Below are 21,472 nucleotides of genomic sequence, written 5' to 3'. Positions count from 1 at the left end.
TAGACCTTATCAAGGCACACTTTCTCAACCCCACCCCCACTGTCTGTTCATTCCATACATCCCATTCCTGTACTCTTTTGGATTCCTGTCCCCAAGCTGCTCTGCACTCTAGTTTACATAGTGAATGGTGTGTGTGCCTGCGCGTCTGTGTGTGTCCTCCATGAGTTGAACCTGTCAGTCACCAGAGAGCTCACTACATGTGGAAATTAAGGGTTGAGAGCGAGGGAAAGCTGGCCAGCCCAAATGAAGCTTACTTTACCTTTTCATGTGCTGTAATGGTCCCCACCGTTTCCATGGGACTACGTGCTGCTAGAGAGATTGAAATCACTGCAGTGCTGGCAGGCTGTAATTTCAGTTATTTATAGATGTATTACACAGCTGCAGTGCTCTCAGATTTGGTGCATTTTATCTTTTCTCTCTCCCCCCCCCCCCTCCCCTCTCTCTCTGTGATAGGAGCCTACTTTCATATTTTTTTCTTTCTCTTGCTTCTTCTTTCATGTGCCCTCATGTTCTTCCTCTGTTAAGCTTTACTTTCAATCCCTCCCCCTGTCTTTTTTTTCAACCTTTTTACTTGAATGAGAACATTCCAGCAATGTCTTCTTAATAACCTCAGCACTGTTGCACACGTGAAAATCATAATGCAGGGCTTGTGTGAGTATGTGTGTGAGGTTCTTTTTTTTTTTTTTTTTACCCGTTCCTTCCAAATGATTTCGCTACTTAGTCAAGTCCTTCCCCCACCGTGTTGGTGAGGTTCAAACTCATTCTTTATACTTAACTAGCAGTGTGGAAAAAAAAAAAAGCAGCCAACTGTGCCTGGGCCATAGGCATACGCAACACATTTTTAGATTAGGTCATCCATTTATGGGTTCCCTTGCTGCTGGGCTCAAGGCCCATCTCAAGGCGCTTGTGTAGGCATAACTGTAGTCACACCATCTATTATTCACATATTATCATGTATCAGCCTGGCTGGATTATTTATGTCTGCAATGCTCACTGAAACCTGCTACACCTAGTTGGTGTTTCCCCTACCTTTTTAAACAGCTCACATCAAAAATAATTTCAGTTGTTTCACGCTCGCTGAGTGTTCATGTCACATGGTGTCAGTGTCAGAGTTTCCGAGTCCTCTTGACCTGATCTACATTAATTATTGTCTGGAAAGAGTGAGATTTCTCATACAGAAAGTCTGCTTGTAGTGTTATATGGAAGGCATTAGGTGTGAAGTGAGCATCATGTGGGGCCACCCCCCACCCCCATCATCAGGGACAGGGACTGCAACAAGCTCTGCTGTCTGAGACATTGACACGGCCAGGAGTAGTATGTTTTTTTTCTGAATGAGTGAGGTTGTAGTGGTCACATCAACACAGTATACTTTCATACTTCATACAGTATACTTTCAGTTCATGTTTGAATGTATTCACTCACATTTAAGCAGAGCTGTATGGCTTGTTAATGAACTCATGTTCATAGCTGTCATGTATATACCACCTCTTCATGCTCCAAGCGTCGATGCAAGCCAATGGTTTAACATGGGTATCAGCCAATATCGGCCCTGTTGCCAATTCACAAATAATGTGGTATTCGATGTATCTTCCCGACCAATCAATGTAATGCTGGCAAGCTAGTATACCTAACTGCTTAGTTTTTTATTTGGCAGAAGAAGTCACCTGTTGGACAAACAAAATGTAGTTATTATGTTCAAACATGAAAGAAAATGTCAGCAGCGTCGGAGTCTTATATCGTCTCTAAGAAAGATCAGGAAGAAGTAAGAGATGTTCAAGGAACATTTCAAGTGGAGGGACTACTAACAACAATTTAAATACATCAAATCTCATAGCTCATTTAAAGAAAAATGCAAAAGGAATTGCAAAGAAGCAATGCAAATTAGTATCAGTTTCAGACCTTGTTTTCACACTTGACTCTAGTTTGAATAAACTCAACTGTAGTAAACTTTTAAGGGGTCAGTCTCAATATTTTAACGTATATGTTGTTTCTTTGTGAGACGCTGCTGTGGTTTGTTTTTCATACACTACAAGCTTCAGTCACTCGGCTCTGATTTAAAGGGCAAGTGTCCGTTTTCTAGGTCTGTGTGTTAATAGGTCCTTCTACAGCAAGTATAGCCCTGCAGCTCATTTTGGATTGTGTTATCTACAAGAGAAGACATAATGTCTGTAGTTTTAATTAGATCATTGCATGAAATAGTATGATTGTTCTCAATACTAATTCTCTTTATCTTTCTCTCTATTCTCCTAGCCTCGAAAGAATGCTAATGGTCCCAGTAGCCAGGTACGGGTCCTAAGTCCCCCAATGAAGAGCAGCTCATCGTCCTCCTCTTCCTCATCATCTTCATCCTCATCCAGCTCCCCAGCAGAGAAGAGATCGCAGCGGAGGACGCATCATCAGATGGAGCCAAATATACAGGACAAGCAGGAGAAGGCTAATAGAATTATATCAGAGGCTATTGCTAAGGCCCGGCAGCGTGGGGAGAAGAACATCCCCAGAGTTATGAGTCCTGAGAGCTTCCCCAGCTCTTCTTCGCAGCACAAGAGCCACCGTGACCGCAAGCACAAAGGAAATGGCAAAGCACGGCCAAAAGAGAAGGCCTGTAGGAAGGTCTGCATTTTACCCTCATCCAAGCCCAAGCAGAAAGCCAAGATCGGGTATGTAACCACAGTTGTTAATACTGTAAAGCTCTGAAATGCTTATTTAAAACAAATAAATACAATGAGTGGAGCTTTCATCAGGTCCTGTCCTGCCTAAAGCACTGTGGAATTTATTTGAACACAACCAGAGCCCAACCACTGTGGTGTTTAATGAGCCTGAATAAAAAAAGTGACATATGCCACTGCAGTGGGTAAACCCCTGTCATTGTGCTCGCATACCTGAGATTCATCTCATCTCACCGAGATTTACAGCACATTCAACCCAGAGGTATAGAGCTGCACTAAACTTTCATTTCTGAACCTGTAAATCTATTACTTAAACATATTTATTTCTATTTTTGTCAATGGAATAGCAAATACAAATCATGGAAGACACATAAAGACAACACAATTCAAGTCTTTATTTTACATTATTTTGAATTGAGCAAAGCAGTTGCATCTTTTGTCTAAACATAAAATAAGAAACATACATTTAGTTTCGTTCCCTGCAGATTTTTCTTTATATAAGATCAAAAACAAATTATCTGAGGGTGTCGTCATTTCATCTGCACCCATTACTTTAGTTTCTACTAATAACCAGGGCAAACTGTTAAATTACTAATATTACACTACACAGTGCATACATGTCATTATCTGTGGTTAGGTTTCTAACACCTGACACATGTACAGTTCTTGCCTTTTTACTGTTGTAAGCTGCTTGCGTTCTGGTTGATTTTGCGGATACATTATTTACTGAGTGTACATTGTGGCTGTCAAGCTGGAAGCTCAAAGTTCGACAGGATTTACTGCCCGCAATAACAATAAAGCAGGCTCAGTCATCAGCATGGACATGGGAGGAGCAAACAAAGGCTGCATTTACGTGAAGTGAGACACTGCTGCTGAGTATATTCATGCAAGTAGTGCTGATGTATAGATACCGTGATCCGCCTCCCATCCCCCTGTTTAAACTGCTATAAGCAGTGTTTAGCTACAGTATAAGCCACACCCAACAGACGCTATTGAAATATCAGCTGGTGCAAATGTGAGGGCTGAGGCAGGGATCTGAAGAAAAAAGTGGGAATGTTAAGATAGGGTAATGTGAAAATGTTCTGCCGAATAAATCTATCAATTTTTCCCATATTTGAAAAGGCCTGTTTAATTTATTTTTGTAAAGATGAAGCATGAGACGGAGTAACAATGGTCAACAATTATATCTATCTGGCAGCTGTGTTAATTAATAATTAGATGGGTTAGGCAGAGGAAGATGAGCTGTAGCAGATAATGGATTTGGCTTGTAGTCTGTGGGTGTGTGTGGAAGTGATGAATGAAAACTTGAGGCCATGATGGTGTTTAAGAGAATACTGATATGAGGCTGGAGTTGGTCAACGTGATATAGTCCCTGAAGCTAACTTGCACTGTGATGCTGACAGTGACTCAGGCCTCTACGTTCGGATGGTCTTGTGGCACCACTGAACATGCTTGTTTAAGATTTTAAAAATGTTGAGACATGATTCATCGTTATATCAAGATGTTTAAGTCTTTCTTTCTTCTCAACCACTGGGCAGTGGTGGAGACACAGCTGATTTATATATCTGCAGTTAATCAAATACACACTTGTTAGTCATGAACAGCAGCTGACAATTATGAGTTTTGCCATTTAAATCTTTATTCAATGATAACGGTCATTGTTGTTACAAAGTAATGTGCTGTGTAACCCATATTTATTCACTGTAACCATATTTGGCCTACGTACTGAAAAACCTTCCGTATTGTCTCAGTTAACCTTTTATAGCCTTCATTGCATCATGCATTCCAGCCGTTTTGAAACATTTTAAGTCATTCACTCTAGTCATGAAAGAGAGTCCTGCTAAATCTAACCAAAGGATTACATTTTAAGGGGCCTTGAACTTTATAATTTATTCATTTGATTTATTTTTGGATGTATTTTTCTCAGCCTGTGGGGTTGGTATAACTGCTTATATGCTGTTTTTTTTTAATTAATAATTGCAAGTAATGTGTATTAGATACATTTGAACACTATGTTCTTTTAAGTGTATTGATTCTTTTTACATTGTTAGAGCTGTAGACAATTCTCCTTAAAATGTCAAGGAGTACTGTTATTTATAACGGGTCTACAATATAGTAAGTTGGCGAAAGGCCACTTTACAAGCCTTTGTAAGCATAACTACTTGCCCCCTTTTTTCCATGGTGAATATTATACGATCAAAGGAAGGTTGCAGTCTGCAGAAAACAGGAGGGTCATCATTGATATCACAGTGTGTAGATGATCTCGTCTGATCCACTGTTCAGTCAAGGTTTGTGACAACTGTGAAAATCAGACAGGCTTACATTTCACACATTCTAGATGTGAACCTGTTGTTTTTCCTACATATTGAAACCTGAGTGCTGTGATGCTGTAACTAACACTTTAGTGGTCATGGAGGATCTGTGTTAGAGGATGTGGCCGTATAGTGATCAGACTCTCTGGGGCCCTCTGTTTGTTTTTAAATTAAGAAAAGAAGTTCAGATTTTCCGGCCATTGGTGAAATGTGGCAGTGATGTATATCTCTGTCTGTATATATGACAAGAAGTTTGTGGGAGTGTGTGAATATTTCATAAGATGAGATGAGATGTGAAGATTCATAGCTGACAAATACTTGTACAAACAGAGCTTCTTTTCAATCAGAAACTATAAACAACAGACAGTTGTGTTACAATAAGGCTCGAGGCCTTACCGTAATAATCAACAAAATATGACTCTTTATGATCATGTTTTTGAACAAGTACTTTTGTCATTTTCCTTGCATGACACTTGGAGTTATATAGGCGTGTCTTGGCATAGAATCCTGAGAAGTCAGAGCCAGTCACAGTCTAATGGCACTGTAATGTAAACATGAGGACTCAAACATAAATACTACGGTTTTTAAAATCGCCACATTGTTCTCCCTTTTTCAACACTTTAAGTAAACAAAGTCTGCAGATGTATCATTTTAAACATTAAAATGACTTATCCATTTATAAATGAAAATGTAGTAAATGGATAAAAATAATAATACCTGTTTGCAAAAGAGGCCGGAAACTTTTTAGACACACACCCTAATTTACTACATCTTACTGTGGTTGTGGTGTGATTCCACACAAGACTGACAGGAGGAAGCTTTGACAGCTAGCTGAACAATTTTTAAGGCTGTGTAAAAAAAAATACATTGTTGCTTTAAGTTGCTCCAGTCAAAAGGAAACATATACTGTTGTGAATTTGGGACAATGGGTAAGACAGTTGTGCATTTTAAATTGAATGTCCTAAAAAAGTTTTGCAGATGTTCCTACGTCAAAGCTGTGAGTATAATGCCACATCTTTAATCTCCATATAATTATTATTATTATTATTATTAATTTTTTTATTGGTGATAAGGTGAACAAAATGAATCAAGAATATATAGACATGACATAGACTTGACAACTAAAGCGAGAACAAAGAAACAAACAAAGACAAAAAATAAAAATAGATACAAAATAGCAAAACATAAGCAACAATACAGACAAAATACATTTAAATGAGATGAAAGTCAAGCAATGATTTTTATGTTCAGGTAGTGTGTTAGAAAGGTGTGAAATGTGTTTGTGGCAGCGTAATGCATTAAAGTGCAGAACTTAATGGGGAGTAGCGAGGGAAAAAAAAAATATATATATAAATGAAAAATAGTTAGAGAAAAAAAAAACATATCCTCAGTATTAGACAACACTGGCATGTGCACTTTACCCATGACGCAATAATATCAATATCTTCAGTTCAGATGTCTCGAATCGAGACAAAGCTATGTAAGTGATGGATAGAGCAGGGAGTGCTTATATTCATTTGGGGTTGGCTTGACTGTAATTGAACACTCTGAACTACCACATACAATTAGAAATGGTGTGTCTGTGTGTCAGCATAGATTTTAGTAAAGTATTGCTTCGAGGTTGCTAAAGTGAGGTGATGAAGACAGCCTGCGTGTATGATAACAAAAGAGCCCTCAGGACAGACGTGTACTGCAGGAGAGCCCTGTTCATATGCATGCACCACCCAGGATCTCCCCATACAATATTAATGCAGCTCAGCTGCAGAGGTACTAACCTTCTGCTAGAGTCATTATTTCACTCTGTTGAGTGTGTGTACTGGCTCTGTATTCAGGAAGCTAGACATTGTGTGTGTGTGTGTGTGTGTGTGTGTGTGTGTGTGTATGTTGACTGTATGCTCAGTCTTCCTTTACATCTGACCCTTCTTTAAGCAGGGAATGGGGCCTGAGATACGACTTTTATCCTAATTGTCTCTGTACTTAAGGTTCTGCTTCTGTGAGACCACCATGCTGTCGTTACTACCTGGGTTTATACTCGAAGCATCAGCTCCATTTAATTGCTAGTAATTGCCTTCTGGATTACTTTGCTGGGTTACTCTGCCAACCGCCTGCCAAGCAAGTTAGGGGTCATATCATCATATGGAAAAACTGTCTGACTGATGAAACATCAATGGAAGCAGCTGATTAAAATATGGATGCAGCAGCCGCTTTGACAGCTGGACTGGCAACATGACACGTAGCCAAGAAAAGATCACTGACAAAAAAAACAACAACTACCATTTCCCTTTACTATGATATTAAAGTGCTTCTGATCTGAGCTCAACTACTTAACAAATTCCTATTTCTCTAGTCCCAAGTGATGTTTCAGTTTGCTAAAATAAATGTAGTACATTAAAGCCAGCTGTGAACATGTAGAAACAGCTTGAATGTGAATTTCACTTGATTCAATTCTTAATCAAGAAATTAACTGTGGTGCTGAACCTTTATCAAAGCTTACACAGACTTTTAGTTCCAAAAGACTTCAGGAAGAATGAAACACATCGACAGGGATTGAGAATAACCCCGGAGAATCCCTTGAAAATGATATGTTGATGAATAATCAACATGCCCCCCTTCTGAAATTTGTCACCATGTCATTTAAAAGATTTGTTTAAAAATTACATTCACAATAGATTTAAAAGTTGTTTGAAAGCCTGGAGAATACAAAGGCTTTTGTCATTGCAGATATTCTAACTTAATGTCCCTAAGCGAATGTACTATAATACATTCATTATGTTGTGCATGAGACTTTGGTTACAAAGGGGTGTCACTTATGTCACCTCAGCTAACAGGGAGGGTGACCATAGGGCCTGTTTCTCATTTTGTTTGAACTGGGACATCTTTAACTTCTGATATACTCATACTCAATTTTGAACAATTGCAAACAAAGGCATTAGTATATTTTTCTTTACAGCAACATATTGCATTGAAAAATTGACTAACAAAATCCCCCCTCGTGTAAGGCAAGGGTTATTAAGCAGGCCAGGCTTCGCTGATCACATCACTCTACGGGCTGGAATTTGCCTTTCTAGGCAGCCTACCTGCTGAAAAATAACCTCATGTAATCATCAGATGAAAGCACTGTGCTGCTCATTCCCTTTTTTTTTGTTTCTCCCTCCCCCTCCTCCTTTACATTTTTTTCCCCCTAATATAAATTTGGTTCCAGCCTGCTCAAAGCACTGCATCCCGTGTTTCCTGTAAGCAGACATGTACTAAATATGCTGATACTACAAAGCAGCAGGGTTGCAGCAAAAATATCAAACAAAATGGTGCTTGTGAGATCAATTACATGATAGAAAATGGAGGTTCAAATCTAGCGTATATGCTGCAGCATATAGCTGTTCATATTTCAGTGCTGCCTGCTAGCCGTCTAATCTCTTTTTCCCCAGTTTTTCATTAGGCATGGCTAAAGCTGTTTTTTTTTTTTTAATTGAGTGTTTTCCTAGTTAATCCCTTGCAGGGTGTGTATGCGTGCACGTTCACACGTGTGCCTGCATGTGATATATTAGCATGTTTGTGGGGTCTGTGTTGCATGTCTTTGTGTTGAAAGTCATACCCATGTACACAGTCTTGTGTGTTGGTATGTGTGTGTTACCCATTTTAAAAGTGTTAGCTGTTTAAGCAGCAGTCCCCTATGTGTCCATGTGCACTGTACTGATAGAGTATTTGTCTCGGAGAGCATGCTTGATTATGCTTTTACTACTGTCTCCATTTGTGTGTTGTGTGGCACTGAGATTATAGCCTTCCATTCATAAGAAGGGGGATTTCCTGTCAAGAACCAGCACATCGTCTCAATAAGCCCCTCAGGATGAAAAAAATACACACAAACAGAACACACTCAGCAGCCGTTTTCAAGATGACTCAGTAACACACAATCAGAATTTCTGAGGTAGATGCAATTCAAGGCGATGAAGGCAGCTCCGAGATGCTGAAGCACCACATTGCAGTTTTGGCCTGCAAAGCACTACAATATCTAGCATAACCTGAATTTATTAAAACCAAACCTTCTCTCTCTCACACACACACACTCACACTCCAGGTGGCAGCATGCCAAGTAGGGCAGGACAACACTGGGGGGACAAGGGATGGAGGTTATTTGGCACAATAGGAGGATGGGAGCCAAGTGAGCCTCCAACAGCAACTAGGCTGTCATTTTCGTAAAAAAAAGGCTACTGTTAGCCTATCATCGAGGTTCGCTCTGTAATGTCAGAGCAAGGGCTGCTGTAGTCTAATTAGAGATGCAAGATTATGTCTGGAGGATGACCTCTTTAAATCCTGCTGGGGAGACAAATAGATTTATTTCCTCTCCATCTATAACAAACATTAAGGGACCATCCAGGTAGAAAATAAATTATTATGATATCTAGTGGTGTAAAGAGTTTGCAGATGTGAAATTAGAGACAACAAACATTTTGATCAGAGGCAAAAAACACTGGTGGGAGTGGGAACTGAAAGATATTTGTTATGGTTATTTAAACAATAAGCTATAGACCGTAACAGAGTTACAAATTTTAACAATGGAAACAATTAAATAATAGCTTTTTTTTAAGGCTGAACAGGAAATGGAAAAAAAATATATTTTGAGCACACAAACAGGTTTCAAAATAAACTGTACTTAATTATATATTATATGAAGTAAAATGTATTATGTATAGCTTCCCAGTCCTACTCAATCAGTGCTGTCAACACTCCAGTCAACAAGTGTCTTTAACTGTTTTAATATTAGAAACACAAACATTTTATTGCTTTCTGAATTCATAGAAAACTGATTAATATCACAAACAACAACTCAAGATGTCCACAGTGATATAGAGGGATATTGGATCATTTAACATGTGGTGTATCATTTCTGTCAGTACCATTTTAAATATAAGATGATGTCTAAGTGAGAATCATATAATACAGCTGTGGTATTGTTAAGATTTAAAAGTAATGCTTCTATTCCCCTTTTAAAAGTGGAAAGTGTCTTACAGTATGCTCATTAGATCAAAATAGTTTTACTATTTGGTCGATCAATCCCTTTTATTATCCTTAAATATATAGTATTTATAAATCAAGGCTCAATCTGACATGTTGTTCACTAACATTGTGTCTCCACATTGCCTCTCTGACAACAAGGACTGGGTTGATTTACAATTACACTCCTTTTTTTCACCCACTATTTTGATTCAACGAAAATTACATGACAGCTGTTGCAAAGTTTCCTGCCAAATGGTTTGGCATTTGAATATGTGTTATAGTGTGCCCAAAACCAGTTTAAAAGCAGGCTTGCCAAAACAATCCAGCCCTTTGGAGAGCTCTAACTTCAACATCACCCTCTACTGTTGTGCAGGGTTCATCACCTGTGTGCAGTTAGTTTTCTTATAGATTATATTTTTTAAACGTTTAAGGCCCTAAATATGTTGCAGTTAGCTCAGAACTAGCCCCGGGCTTTTCGGTACTGAAATACCTAATCGTATTTTTACATTGAGTCCGACAGCTACATTTTTTCATGTGTTTGTTTTTGGCAGCAAGTCTGTCTTAAGTAAATGGTTCATGACAGTATTCTGATTTAAAATAATTGGATTACAAGATGAGACACTTGCTGAGAAATAACTTTATTTATATACATGAAAATGACTTCTTCAAAAAAAGGCAGGCTTTTTGACTGTATTTTCAGTTAGCAAGAAATCTTGTATAATTATTTTGTCAATAATTAGGGCCCGGGCACAGAACGTGCGAGGACCCTCTTGAAACCCTAATGATTATTATTTTTCAACATTGTTCCTTAAGCTTTATGGGGCGTAAGCCTTCTTCAATTGCATTTGTTACAACACTAAGACATCCTTCTTTTCTACTTCAAGGTCAGAAGATATATATTGTGCAGCATTTGATCTTCCTGTGCAGAAGCTCTTTATCCAGTTCTTCACATGAGGGAGGCTTGACTCTGACCCTCAAGAGTAAAACTGACTGCCCCTCTTTTCAGCAGTAAGAAGATGATTTGGATGCGTGTGTTTCCTCCCTGTCATTGGATTTAATATATTTCAGCTTGTGGAGAAGCTACCCAGTCAAACGGAGCGTGTGCGGTAGTGTTGGTAAACCCTTGGGTGGTCCTGTGTATCAGCCACAGCTGGGTGGAACAGGCTGTAACCATTGCTAAGATGTGGCTTATGCTTTGTGTGCTTTAGGAGTTTTCTACCCATCTATGTACCTAGAATATATGCTTTCATCATACTAAGCTTTTACTATGCCATGTTACTTATGTAAAAGCCATGCTTCCATATCACGGTGCAAAGGAGCCACTTCACCATCAGTGTTCTCTCTCTGTGTACTGGCTAATCTGATGGTTTCACAGCCCTCAAGTCTCTTGTTTCACAGTTCAGGTTCTCCCATATGTGGATCAGAGAGATGCTTTAGCCCTGTTATATTCTGTTAGCTGCTGAGCTGCTGCCTGGTAATGTGACACTGTTAATCTGCAAGGCCCGATTGCCGGCCAGCTTTTATTTGGTAGAGGAAGAACATTGTGTGTTGTGCCATTCAGCTGCTTTATAATGTTTTTTTTTTTTTTTTTTTTAACTCTTTTCTTCTCGGTGGCACAGCTGGATGATTTTTTTTCCCCCATTGTGCCACTCTCTGACTTGGCACATTCCTCACCTATTCATCGTGTTAGTGGACATGTACTGGTGTTGTTTTCCCAGGAAGTGATGTCACCATGAACATTACCGCCCACACAGCTAAATACCCTCCCAAGGGCATGTTGCATGGCAACCATGAAGTGTCATTGTCAAGAGGATTTGTGAAATGTAATATCATCCAGAGGGGGAGGGACAGCAGAAAGATGGGACACTATTAAACACAGTGCTGCTGGAGGAATCCACTGTTTTCTATTTGAAAAAGGTCAGAACATTTACACTAGGTGTGTATTAGAGTGTGCCCAGAAAAGTCTTTGACATAGATTGCCTCTCAGCCTGCTGTATGTTTGTTACCCCAAGTCAAGCTCTTTTGTTGATGGAAACTACATTAATGTTGAAGCCACAACAACCAAGTGTTTCTACTAATCTAACAGGGAAAGTTAAAATCTGTCCAGTTCTTTCTATCTTTTCTTTTTTTAAATATATTAATAGATCTCTACCTCCAACAAATACACACATCATTAATTTAGTACTTCTATTAGGGTTTAACTTTAGCTACTTCAATCACATTAGCAAAGGCCCAGAGATTATCTAGCCCAACATCTCAATTGCTTCAATTGTCTAGAAGGTGATCAAGTTAATTAAAAAGAGACCTGAAAGGTTGACTTAACTCTCTAGATATGATTTCATGGTTCTCTGTGCTTTATTACAAATGGAAGTTTATGGATGGAAGTTGTGTTGTTGTGGTCAGGGTGTGACATGTAGTTTTTCTTTTTCACACCTGTCACTGTGGCGTTGATCTCTTTTACTGGCTTCTTATGATTGAAGTTACTTCTGTAATATTCTGTATTTGGAATGATGAAAAATGAATGAATTATTTGCTGTGGTGGCAGGTACTTTTTACCTGCCACAGCCAACTGTTACACTGCACTTGGCAGGTGGCAGGTGCTAATTTCCTTATCTGATGTGGTTACTTATACTTACTGTGTTATATCCACACTGTATAAAGATGGCATTTCAGTCTGTCAGTTTGCAGTAACCTGGATGCTTAAAGTAGGAGTGCTAACAGGAAATAAATCAGAAATTTTGTAGACATGCAACTCCATCATCTACATTCATCACATAAAAAGAGGGCAAGTATCTTTTATAAAGGCTGACTTATTGAACAAGCTTATTTTATATTCTGTGGGATAACATACTGTCAAGTTGGCTCTCTTGGTGTCTAACAGAATGACTTGTTGGCTAACATAAGAAAGTATTGGCTTGCATGGGAATTATTTTTTTCTGAGCCTTTAATGCTATCTTATATGAACAAGCCCCACAGGGACATCTTTCCCACTGGAGATGAACCTGGGCATGCAACAGTATGTCTGAGTGCCTGGTATTGTATGTGTGTGGAGTGAGGAGCATGTTTGTCTGTGTGGGTTAGTAATGCGTTTGCAAGCACATTGGAGAGTGAGAGGAAAGATGCCTTTGTGTGTCTGTATGATAGCCGTGCTTTTATTTTTATTTTTCCATTAATATCTCAACACCCCAGAGATTTGGCGCCTGTGTCTTCCAAGAGATGTGGAGAGGCGCAATATAGGAAGTGTGTGCATATGTGGTGAGAAAGTATACAGAGAAAGGTCACAGAAATAATATGCGACTACGTGTGAAAGAGGGAAGAGAGAGTAAGAGGATGAAAAGTATAAGCTTGGTCTGCAATCTGCTGCTATCTGATATCATTACATCCCAGCAGTCTGTCTTTGTATTCCAATTGTACATGTGGCCATGGTGAATATTTGAAAACTCACAAACTAGTAATGGGGGCTTAAAGAGAAAAATGTTTGCCAAATGACGATCAAATGATGCTGGTCTCAATCCTCAGGCTCTGTGGGAGCTTAAGCAAATCACTGAATTCCTTTCCCTATAAACTCAGGCAGCTCCTGTAGTGAGCATGTTAACACATGAAAGCATTTCCTACCATGCTGGTCCCCCAATCAGTCATTTTAGGTATAGCAGGGTCAAAAATGTAATGCTGACAGCTGCACAATGAGCTTTTCTTATAGAATAAAGGCTACTGCTGCAAATATTGTTTATGGACTGCAGTGCAGCAGCTGCCAGTCCACAATCTCTTGTTTTTGCCACAGTGCTTCTGCATGAGGCAAGAGTCTCTCAGCCAAGCATTTTGTTATCAATCCACTGAAAATAAGTTAAATAATGTAATACATTGGCTGAGGTTTACATTGCCAAGTCTTTCTTTAAGCACTGGTTGTTTACATAATTGTAAATTATAAGGTTTATAGGTCACTGTTTGTTGCTCCAAATCTTACTGGCCACAAAGATTTCTATCTACAAAGATAGATAGATAGATAGATAGATAGATAGATAGATACTTTATTGATCCCGAGGGAAAATCAAAGCATCCAGTAGCAGGTTACAAAGACGTACATGACATGAAACATTTGTTACAAATTAACCACAAAACCAACACCCCCCTTCCCCTCCCAAACATATATATTAACCCGAAAAAAAGATTTAAAGAATACCCCGAGATGAATCAAACTTAACCTGTGCAATTAAAAAATAGACTTCTACAAGAAATGTACATAACCTGTGCAGGGATAAAAATATATGTGCAATTTAAACAAGAAGATGGGAGTCATCACCCACAGAACCGGCTTCTTCTAAATACAATCTGAAGCTAAGCTGAAAATCTGAAGTTCCAACAGACTTTAGGTTAAACTATTATAAAATACCCTGTCAATTTCCATACCTCAACAGATCTTCACATGCAGGAATTCTGGAAAAAAACCAATTGCAGGGCATGTTGGTAGTACCAACACAGTGAATGAAGTTCTGTATCAGTATTTCGTAGGTTTCACTGGATTGAGGACACTTTTTAGGAATGAAAGATTCCTAAAGACTGTTTATAAGGAGATTTATGTGAGATTCATAAACAATGGCACACTTGGATTTTGGCTTCATGTATGATATATTTGTATTATAGTAACATGCACAGCAAACATCACTTTATGTACTAGGAGGATGAGGATTCAATATCTTTTTTATTATAATTATGGTTTGTCGTCTTTCTCTCCTACAGGAAAATTGTCATCAAGATTGGGAAGAAAAAAAAGCGAAAGCCTGAGTCCTCAGAGGAGGAGTCGGATGATGACCCTCCCCTGAGACACTCTTCTAAAGTGTCATCCAAAGATGTCGACTCTGTAAGTTCCACCAAACACACACTCACAAATCCTTCACGAACAATTAAACATAAACCCACAGTACACGTTTGGAGTGGTGTCCGTAGTCTGACTGTTTCACTGCTCAGAGGAAGGATTCCCAGCTTCACTTTGAGCCTAGGAGGATTGACTCTGTGGTTCAAACAGAGGTCATGCAGTGGGTGGCTATCTCAAGTACACATTCTTAACTGCGTGGATGATTTTTGATCAGAGAGCACTGTTAGAAAGATCTCATGCACATACCTGAATTAAACAGCTTTATCATTTAAATGAAGTGTTACTGCCACAGAAGCAGCCTGTGAAATTAATAACCAGCAGGTTTTTATGGTTAGTTTGATGACATAACACTTAGCTAAATTCAATTATCTAAACCCTTAATTTCAGACTGATGATATCTTCTTTCTATTCTCGATTTAACACAACGTATTGTGGTGGGAATATTAACAATTGCCCACCTGAGGATAAGATTTTTTTAAAGTAAAAAAAAAAAGAAAAGAAAAGAAAAACACCAACAAGGGGAAGATTTCAAGCACATCTTAATGAAATTACCAGATGGACACAACAGTGAATAAGGAGCTGTTTACCTTACTATGAGGACATTTTAAAAAGCTGTAAAAATGTATAATAATATTTCACAGTTTTCTTATATGTTAGGGTTTTTAAAGGTGAATTGATAAACAAATTTTAAAGAATACATTTGACAGTGGGAATATAGACTTAACTATGCAGTAGAAAGGTGAAACCATTTTTTAGATCGATGCCACATAACCAGAGAAATTCTAGAAAAGGAACTGTGTTATTCCCTTCTACCCAAAGGGATCAAATAATTTCACACCCAGAATGCACTGGGCTTGTTGCCTTTAAAGGCCACTGCTATGCTGGTCCCTTTTGGATAGACCAACCTTCCAGCAGGACCTTTCCCTCACCCGCTAGTGTTGCTTCACCCTCTGCTGCTGCTGCAGCCTCATGCTCCTCTCCCTGCCGTAAGCCCTCTGCACTGGATTCTGGCTCGTATAAGAAGCCCAGACTTTCTGACTCCAACATCATAGTATTGAAATAGTTTCCCTCCATGTCCACAGTAATACTGCTTTCTGCCATGTTCCTCCAACATGTGTTCTCACCAGCTGATCTCAGATGGTTTTTTTTTTACTCTGGCGCCACACCACTCTAGAGGAGACTCTAGTGGGCAGGCACATTTTCATATAATATCTATATGTGATACAAAGTTGGTTAAGAATCTGTTATTTTCTTTTTACTACTCAGTATTGTACAAATAATTTATGTTGTAGAAAATGTATTGCAAAATGTGCTTTAATATGATTTGATGTCAGCATCCATGATAATAAATGAATAAGTAGAGATTAAAAGCAACTTTGCCCCCTCCTTCATCCCACAACCCCTCTCCCTTCTCTTTGCATCCTATCCAGGCTATTGGCTCTGATATAATTACACTGTTTAAGTAGCGCCCCTGGCCTTAATTAAAACAGTCTGTTGATGACTCATTTAGGATGATCCTGTTGAAGAAGTCAAGGTAGCGTGGCCGACAGCTAGAATAGTCACCTCAGGGGTTCAGCCCTATCGTCATAGCATGTGCCATCTTTGACTTTCCAGCTTCTGGTCAGCTACAGCTGGAGGATGTGAGGGTATAACTCCATGGGGATATTGTACTCCACACCTAATTAACTTTGGCTCAGTGGCATTTATTCCTAATTAACTACATATTATCATTAGGAGGGGCTCATGTATTGATGCAGGATACAACATCCCACACATGGGATAATTATAAAGGCTTGACAGGAAGGAGTTGAAAGAAGCTGGATTTTAAAGCTCTGTTGTGTTGCGTGGGTTGTTCTCAGACTCATTAGAATGATTTTCTGATATATTTTTTTTCCTTGTAATGAAGTTCAGATTCAGATGTTTCATGTTTTTGAAACCATCAAAAGAATAGAGGGTTCACTAGATAATTTGAATATGGATTGCTGTGGTGAGAAGGTATTTTGTGATTAATGTTTTTCCTCCCTCATTTAAAAACTGACATGGATATAATGGACACTATGATGTATACACATCTAGAGTTATGTGTTTCAGATAGGTTATAGGTGATATCAATAATGTAAATAAGTCGAGACATTAACAGCTTGAAAAAGTAAATGTTTTAACTCGATAGCAATAACCAGAATGTTTTTATATTGTTGCTGTCACTTTAAATGATGTTGAATTCTAATTTGAAATAGCTGGAACATTGAGCTTGAATGAGCAGGAAGTAGACTCACTCGCAAACCTTGATGATCAATCAATCATTGTATATGCTGTAGGAAATGGTGTGAACTGTGTGGTTTTTAGCAGAGTTCTAGTCACTTTGAGATTACACAAGTGTAAAGTGACATCCTCGATCCTTTGATGTTATACGTGCTATGTTACACATGAAGACAGTTCTGGTCATGCACATTTGACGATTCATATTCAAATGTTTTTCACATCCATGTGTGGAAGATGACCAACTGTTTTCCTGTATCCTTAGCTACAGTGTCATTATTGCAGTTGTGTAATTGATTTTTGATCATTCAGATAAAATACATATCTTTATAAAAATGCTTCTTCCATTTTGCCCTGCTTTTCTAGAAGAGGCGATCTAATCGCCAGGTGAAAAGAAAGAAATACGCTGAAGAGCTGGAGGCCAGGTTGTCAGATGAAGAAGTCAAGGTTATTGTCAAAGCCAAGAAAACATCAGCATCCAAAGCGCCTTCTCTTCAACTCTTTGTAGTAAGTAGTTCTACCTACTAATCTCCTCATAGCTTAGAGATCAAGTTTAAATGTATTATTTTTTTTAGAAAAACAGAATGCAAAAACAGCCACATAGTCTGCATTGTTGATCAGTCTTTCAGTCATTACGCACAAATAGCCTCAACACAGTCAATTCAAAGGACTGTTTTTGAGGCAATGATCCATAAAACTAGAGCTGAAAAGAACTTCATGTCCTGACTAACAAAAAAACATTTTGAAGAAGCTCTACATGCTCAGTGAATTGCAGCACAGCCTGTTCTTTTCATCTCCACTTTGTGACGTGCAAACCAGGACCCCTGCAGTCTCTCTACAAAGAAGGAAAACAAACACTTGGTGCCCATTTTATAGATTTAGATGCAAAAGGAAAAATTAGGAGGGCAGTATTGTTAGATCGTCATGGCATTCTGCTTTCCTTTATCTAAATCTGTCATTTTTCTATATTTCTATAAAAATACAGTGTGTATATATCTATATATATATATTATTTTTATTTTTTTACCCCAGGCTAATGCACATTCCTGCTGTAGGAGACTTTGAATGAACTCTTGACATTGATTGTTTACTGTCCACTGCATTTACAGGAGAATCCCAGTGAAGAAGATGCTGCAGTTGTTGACAAAATCATGTCTTCTCGTATCGTCAAAAAGGAGGTAATGCTGAGGTTTTTATGATTTATCGTGCATTATTTTGCAAGAAAGTCAAATATTGTTTACCACGAATAATTTTACTTGATATGCATCTTCATTAAAATCTTAAATGTGAACTACTGTGGTTCACAACTGTTTAACATAACTTCATTAAGCCATCCAGTTCTTGACTTATATATACGGTTGTGTTGCAATAATCTATCAACAGGTCTCTCCGGGAATTGTGGTCGAGACGGAGGAGTTTTTTGTCAAATACAAAAACTAGTAAGTGCTTCACTTAGATTTAACCTCTTTCTAGAGACTGAAGGTTTACAACTTTATTAATGAATGATGCCATGAAGCCAAGAATAAGACATGCTATATATGTATTATGCTCTTCTCATCTAACAGTAAGATTTCTTGTTTAGAGTTTACTGATGCACATTTTACATTATAATAAATGATTTTTAAGTAATTGATAAAAAAATAAAACAAATGCCTAAAGGCAAAGGATGAAGAAAAATAACTGTGTGATCATATAAGCATACAACTATGGAAATTTGTGACCCAAATTGGATTGAGGAATAAGAATCTTTCCGAATCACAAGACAGTAAAAATCTGTACCATGTAGGATCAGTGATAAATCCTGCTGGCCTCCATTGTTACCCCAGATGTTATTTAGAAAATATTTTGTTGTTTTTCGTGTGTGTGTGTGTGTGTGTGTGTGTGTGTGTGTGTGTGTGTGTGTGTGTGTGTGTGTGTGTGTGTGTGTGTGTGTGTGTGTGTGTGTGTGTGTGTGTGTGTGTGTGTGTGTGTGTGTGTGTGTGTGTGTGTGTGTGTGTGTGTGTGTGTGTGTGTGTGTGTGTGTGTGTGTGTGTGTGTGTGTGTGTCAGCTCCTACCTACACTGTGAGTGGGCCACAGAGCAACACCTGGAGAGGGACAAGAGGATTCAGCAGAAGATCAAACGTTTCAAGATGAAACAAGCACAGAGGGCCCTCTTCTTTGCAGATGTAAGGCTATGTGTGTTTGTGCTTTTGTCCGAATACAGTATACTGTCCTCCTGTGTACATGCACACACAGGTAATTTGGTGTGAGCAGGTGTGTGTGTAGTGTACATGTTTATAGATATTGTGTGCGTAGATGTTTAATTTGTGTTTTGTTTGTGTGGGAAGGCACATCTGTGTGCATACATTAGAATGTCTTTACCTGCTCAGTGGATACAGTAGTGATGCTTGTCCCAGATCGCAGATGGTGAGTGGGCACTCAGGTTTATGATGTCTCGTTTTTCCTTCTTGTTTCCCTTTCTGTCTCTCTCAGATGGAAGAGGACCCCTTTAACCCTGACTATGTAGAGGTAGACAGAGTGCTGGAGGTGTCATATTGTGAGGACAAAGACACAGGAGAGGTAAAGTAAATCTCCTTTAATTTGTTAATCATATCTGTTTGCAGCGTGTTTTTATTTGTGTCTACCTGCCTTCAGTGTTCAGTGAAATATCTTCCTTTCAGTACATCCTCCACTTCAGTGTTGCCTTTATAAACCAGAAGTGCCCAAGGCCATCCTAATGGGCTTCCTCGCAGCCTTTTGTTAATATCATAAAAGCAGAGCATGGCCTCGTTTTAGTCTTTTGCAGTTCTAATTCTTGTCTGCCTGCTGCAGGAGGTGGTGTACTACCTTGTGAAGTGGAGCTCTCTGGCTTACGAGGATAGCACTTGGGAGCTGAAAGACGACGTAGATCAGAGCAAGATTGAGGAGTTTGAGCAGCTGCAGGCAGTCAAGCCAGACTCGCGCAGGATGGTAAGTCATGACAACACACAATCCCAACTAATCATAGTATTTACACCTTCCTCTGCTCTCATGCTCTATATTTTAGTTGTTAGTATTTTCACACGTTATAAAGAAAGTTTTGCCTTTTAAATATCTTTGGGTTTTTTTCTGTTAAATGTTAAAAAGATTTGTGGTAGTCAAATCTTTGGTGAGCACCCATCACACTGTACTGTGAAATGAAACCGAATTTCAGTCAACCACACTCAGAGACTGGTGTTTTTTTTCTTGTATATATCCAGGAGGTATTTCCTAACTAAGAAATGACTGTCATATGCATGTCACAGGTTAAACTTAAGCAAGAAAAAAACACAAATAGGCTTCAACAGACCATTTTTAACTTCAATCCCAAAGCATAGGCTCCATCTAGAAAACAAAAACTGGGTAGTTTCTCTCATACAGTTTAGTGGCCAGACTACACAGAGCAGCATGTAATGTGTACTGCCTGTGATCAGCACCATTGCAGTCTAACAAATATTATTCACGTTCTTTTAATATTCACGTCCCTGTTCATTAGAAAAGATTACACTTTGAACAACTGTAACTGTATGTCCATGTTTCCAAAAACAGATGAAAATGCACATGTTCAACATATGAAAAAGTTAAGACCAATTTTCCCTAAAAGACAACAACATCCTGTTTCAGTTTAGACCTTAATATGATTTGGCTTTCTTCAACTCTGTCTCTTTTCCAAAGATTACCCCTTGTCAATCCTTATAAAAATTGTGTCCAACATTTTCTCCTAAGCCACTCTAAATGTAGTCATAGAGTGGCTTAACAAACTGTTTGAATTCTTGCTCAGGAACGGCCCCCAGCCAATCACTGGAAGAAGAGGGAGCAGTCGAGGGAATACAGGAACAGCAACAGCCTCAGGGATTACCAGCTAGAGGGGGTCAACTGGCTCCTCTTCAACTGGTACAACAGGTCAGTTTGTAATACCTTCACATACATGCACATTAAACCAGCACATTTACAAAGGCACTATGAAAACTCATTGACACAGAGAATTGCTGCCACTCTACGTATGTGAGCAAGCCTGAACACCTTAGACACACTTCTCAAAGGGAAAGACAAATAGTAGAGTTAGCATATATCTTAAAACCTGAACTAAATGGCATCTTTTTACATACTGTATACATGCTGCTAAAGCTTCAGTTATCCCATGTGACTCGAACGCTACGGCATTGTATGTTTGATATAGATTCAGAGATTTTACACAGGCATTCTTTATTTCAAGAGGAATCCTCTGGGTGCACTGAGACTGTGCATAATGAATACAGATTAACTTTTCATGTGTGAGTGTTTGGACCACGCTGTGTTTTGGCTGTATTCACATTATTTGGTCAGGCCGGCAAGGGAGTCAAATTTCCTGTCAAGGTGCACAATGCTG

At 38.8% G+C, this 21,472-nt stretch overlaps 1 protein-coding gene across 5 annotated transcripts in view; it reads left to right on the top strand.

Annotated features, from left to right (window-relative positions):
• The window catches only part of chd9 (chromodomain helicase DNA binding protein 9), a 67,923-nt gene that overhangs the window by 21,366 nt on the left and 25,085 nt on the right, over positions 1-21,472 (top strand). For all 5 annotated transcript variants that reach the window (XM_065952999.1, XM_065952998.1, XM_020640378.3 and 2 more), the window contains 9 exons: positions 2,251-2,657; positions 14,711-14,831; positions 17,472-17,612; positions 18,215-18,283; positions 18,489-18,544; positions 19,154-19,271; positions 19,579-19,665; positions 19,918-20,055; positions 20,885-21,006. In XM_065952999.1, coding sequence (XP_065809071.1) covers positions 2,251-2,657; positions 14,711-14,831; positions 17,472-17,612; positions 18,215-18,283; positions 18,489-18,544; positions 19,154-19,271; positions 19,579-19,665; positions 19,918-20,055; positions 20,885-21,006 — 1,259 coding nt within the window. The remainder of the gene's footprint in view (positions 1-2,250; positions 2,658-14,710; positions 14,832-17,471; positions 17,613-18,214; positions 18,284-18,488; positions 18,545-19,153; positions 19,272-19,578; positions 19,666-19,917; positions 20,056-20,884; positions 21,007-21,472) is intronic.

Source organism: Labrus bergylta, chromosome 3, assembly GCF_963930695.1.
Source record: "Labrus bergylta chromosome 3, fLabBer1.1, whole genome shotgun sequence".
Classification (NCBI taxonomy): Eukaryota; Metazoa; Chordata; class Actinopteri; order Labriformes; family Labridae; genus Labrus; species Labrus bergylta.
Note: the sequence above shows the minus strand (reverse complement) of the source record. Positions and strands in the feature narration are given on the sequence as shown.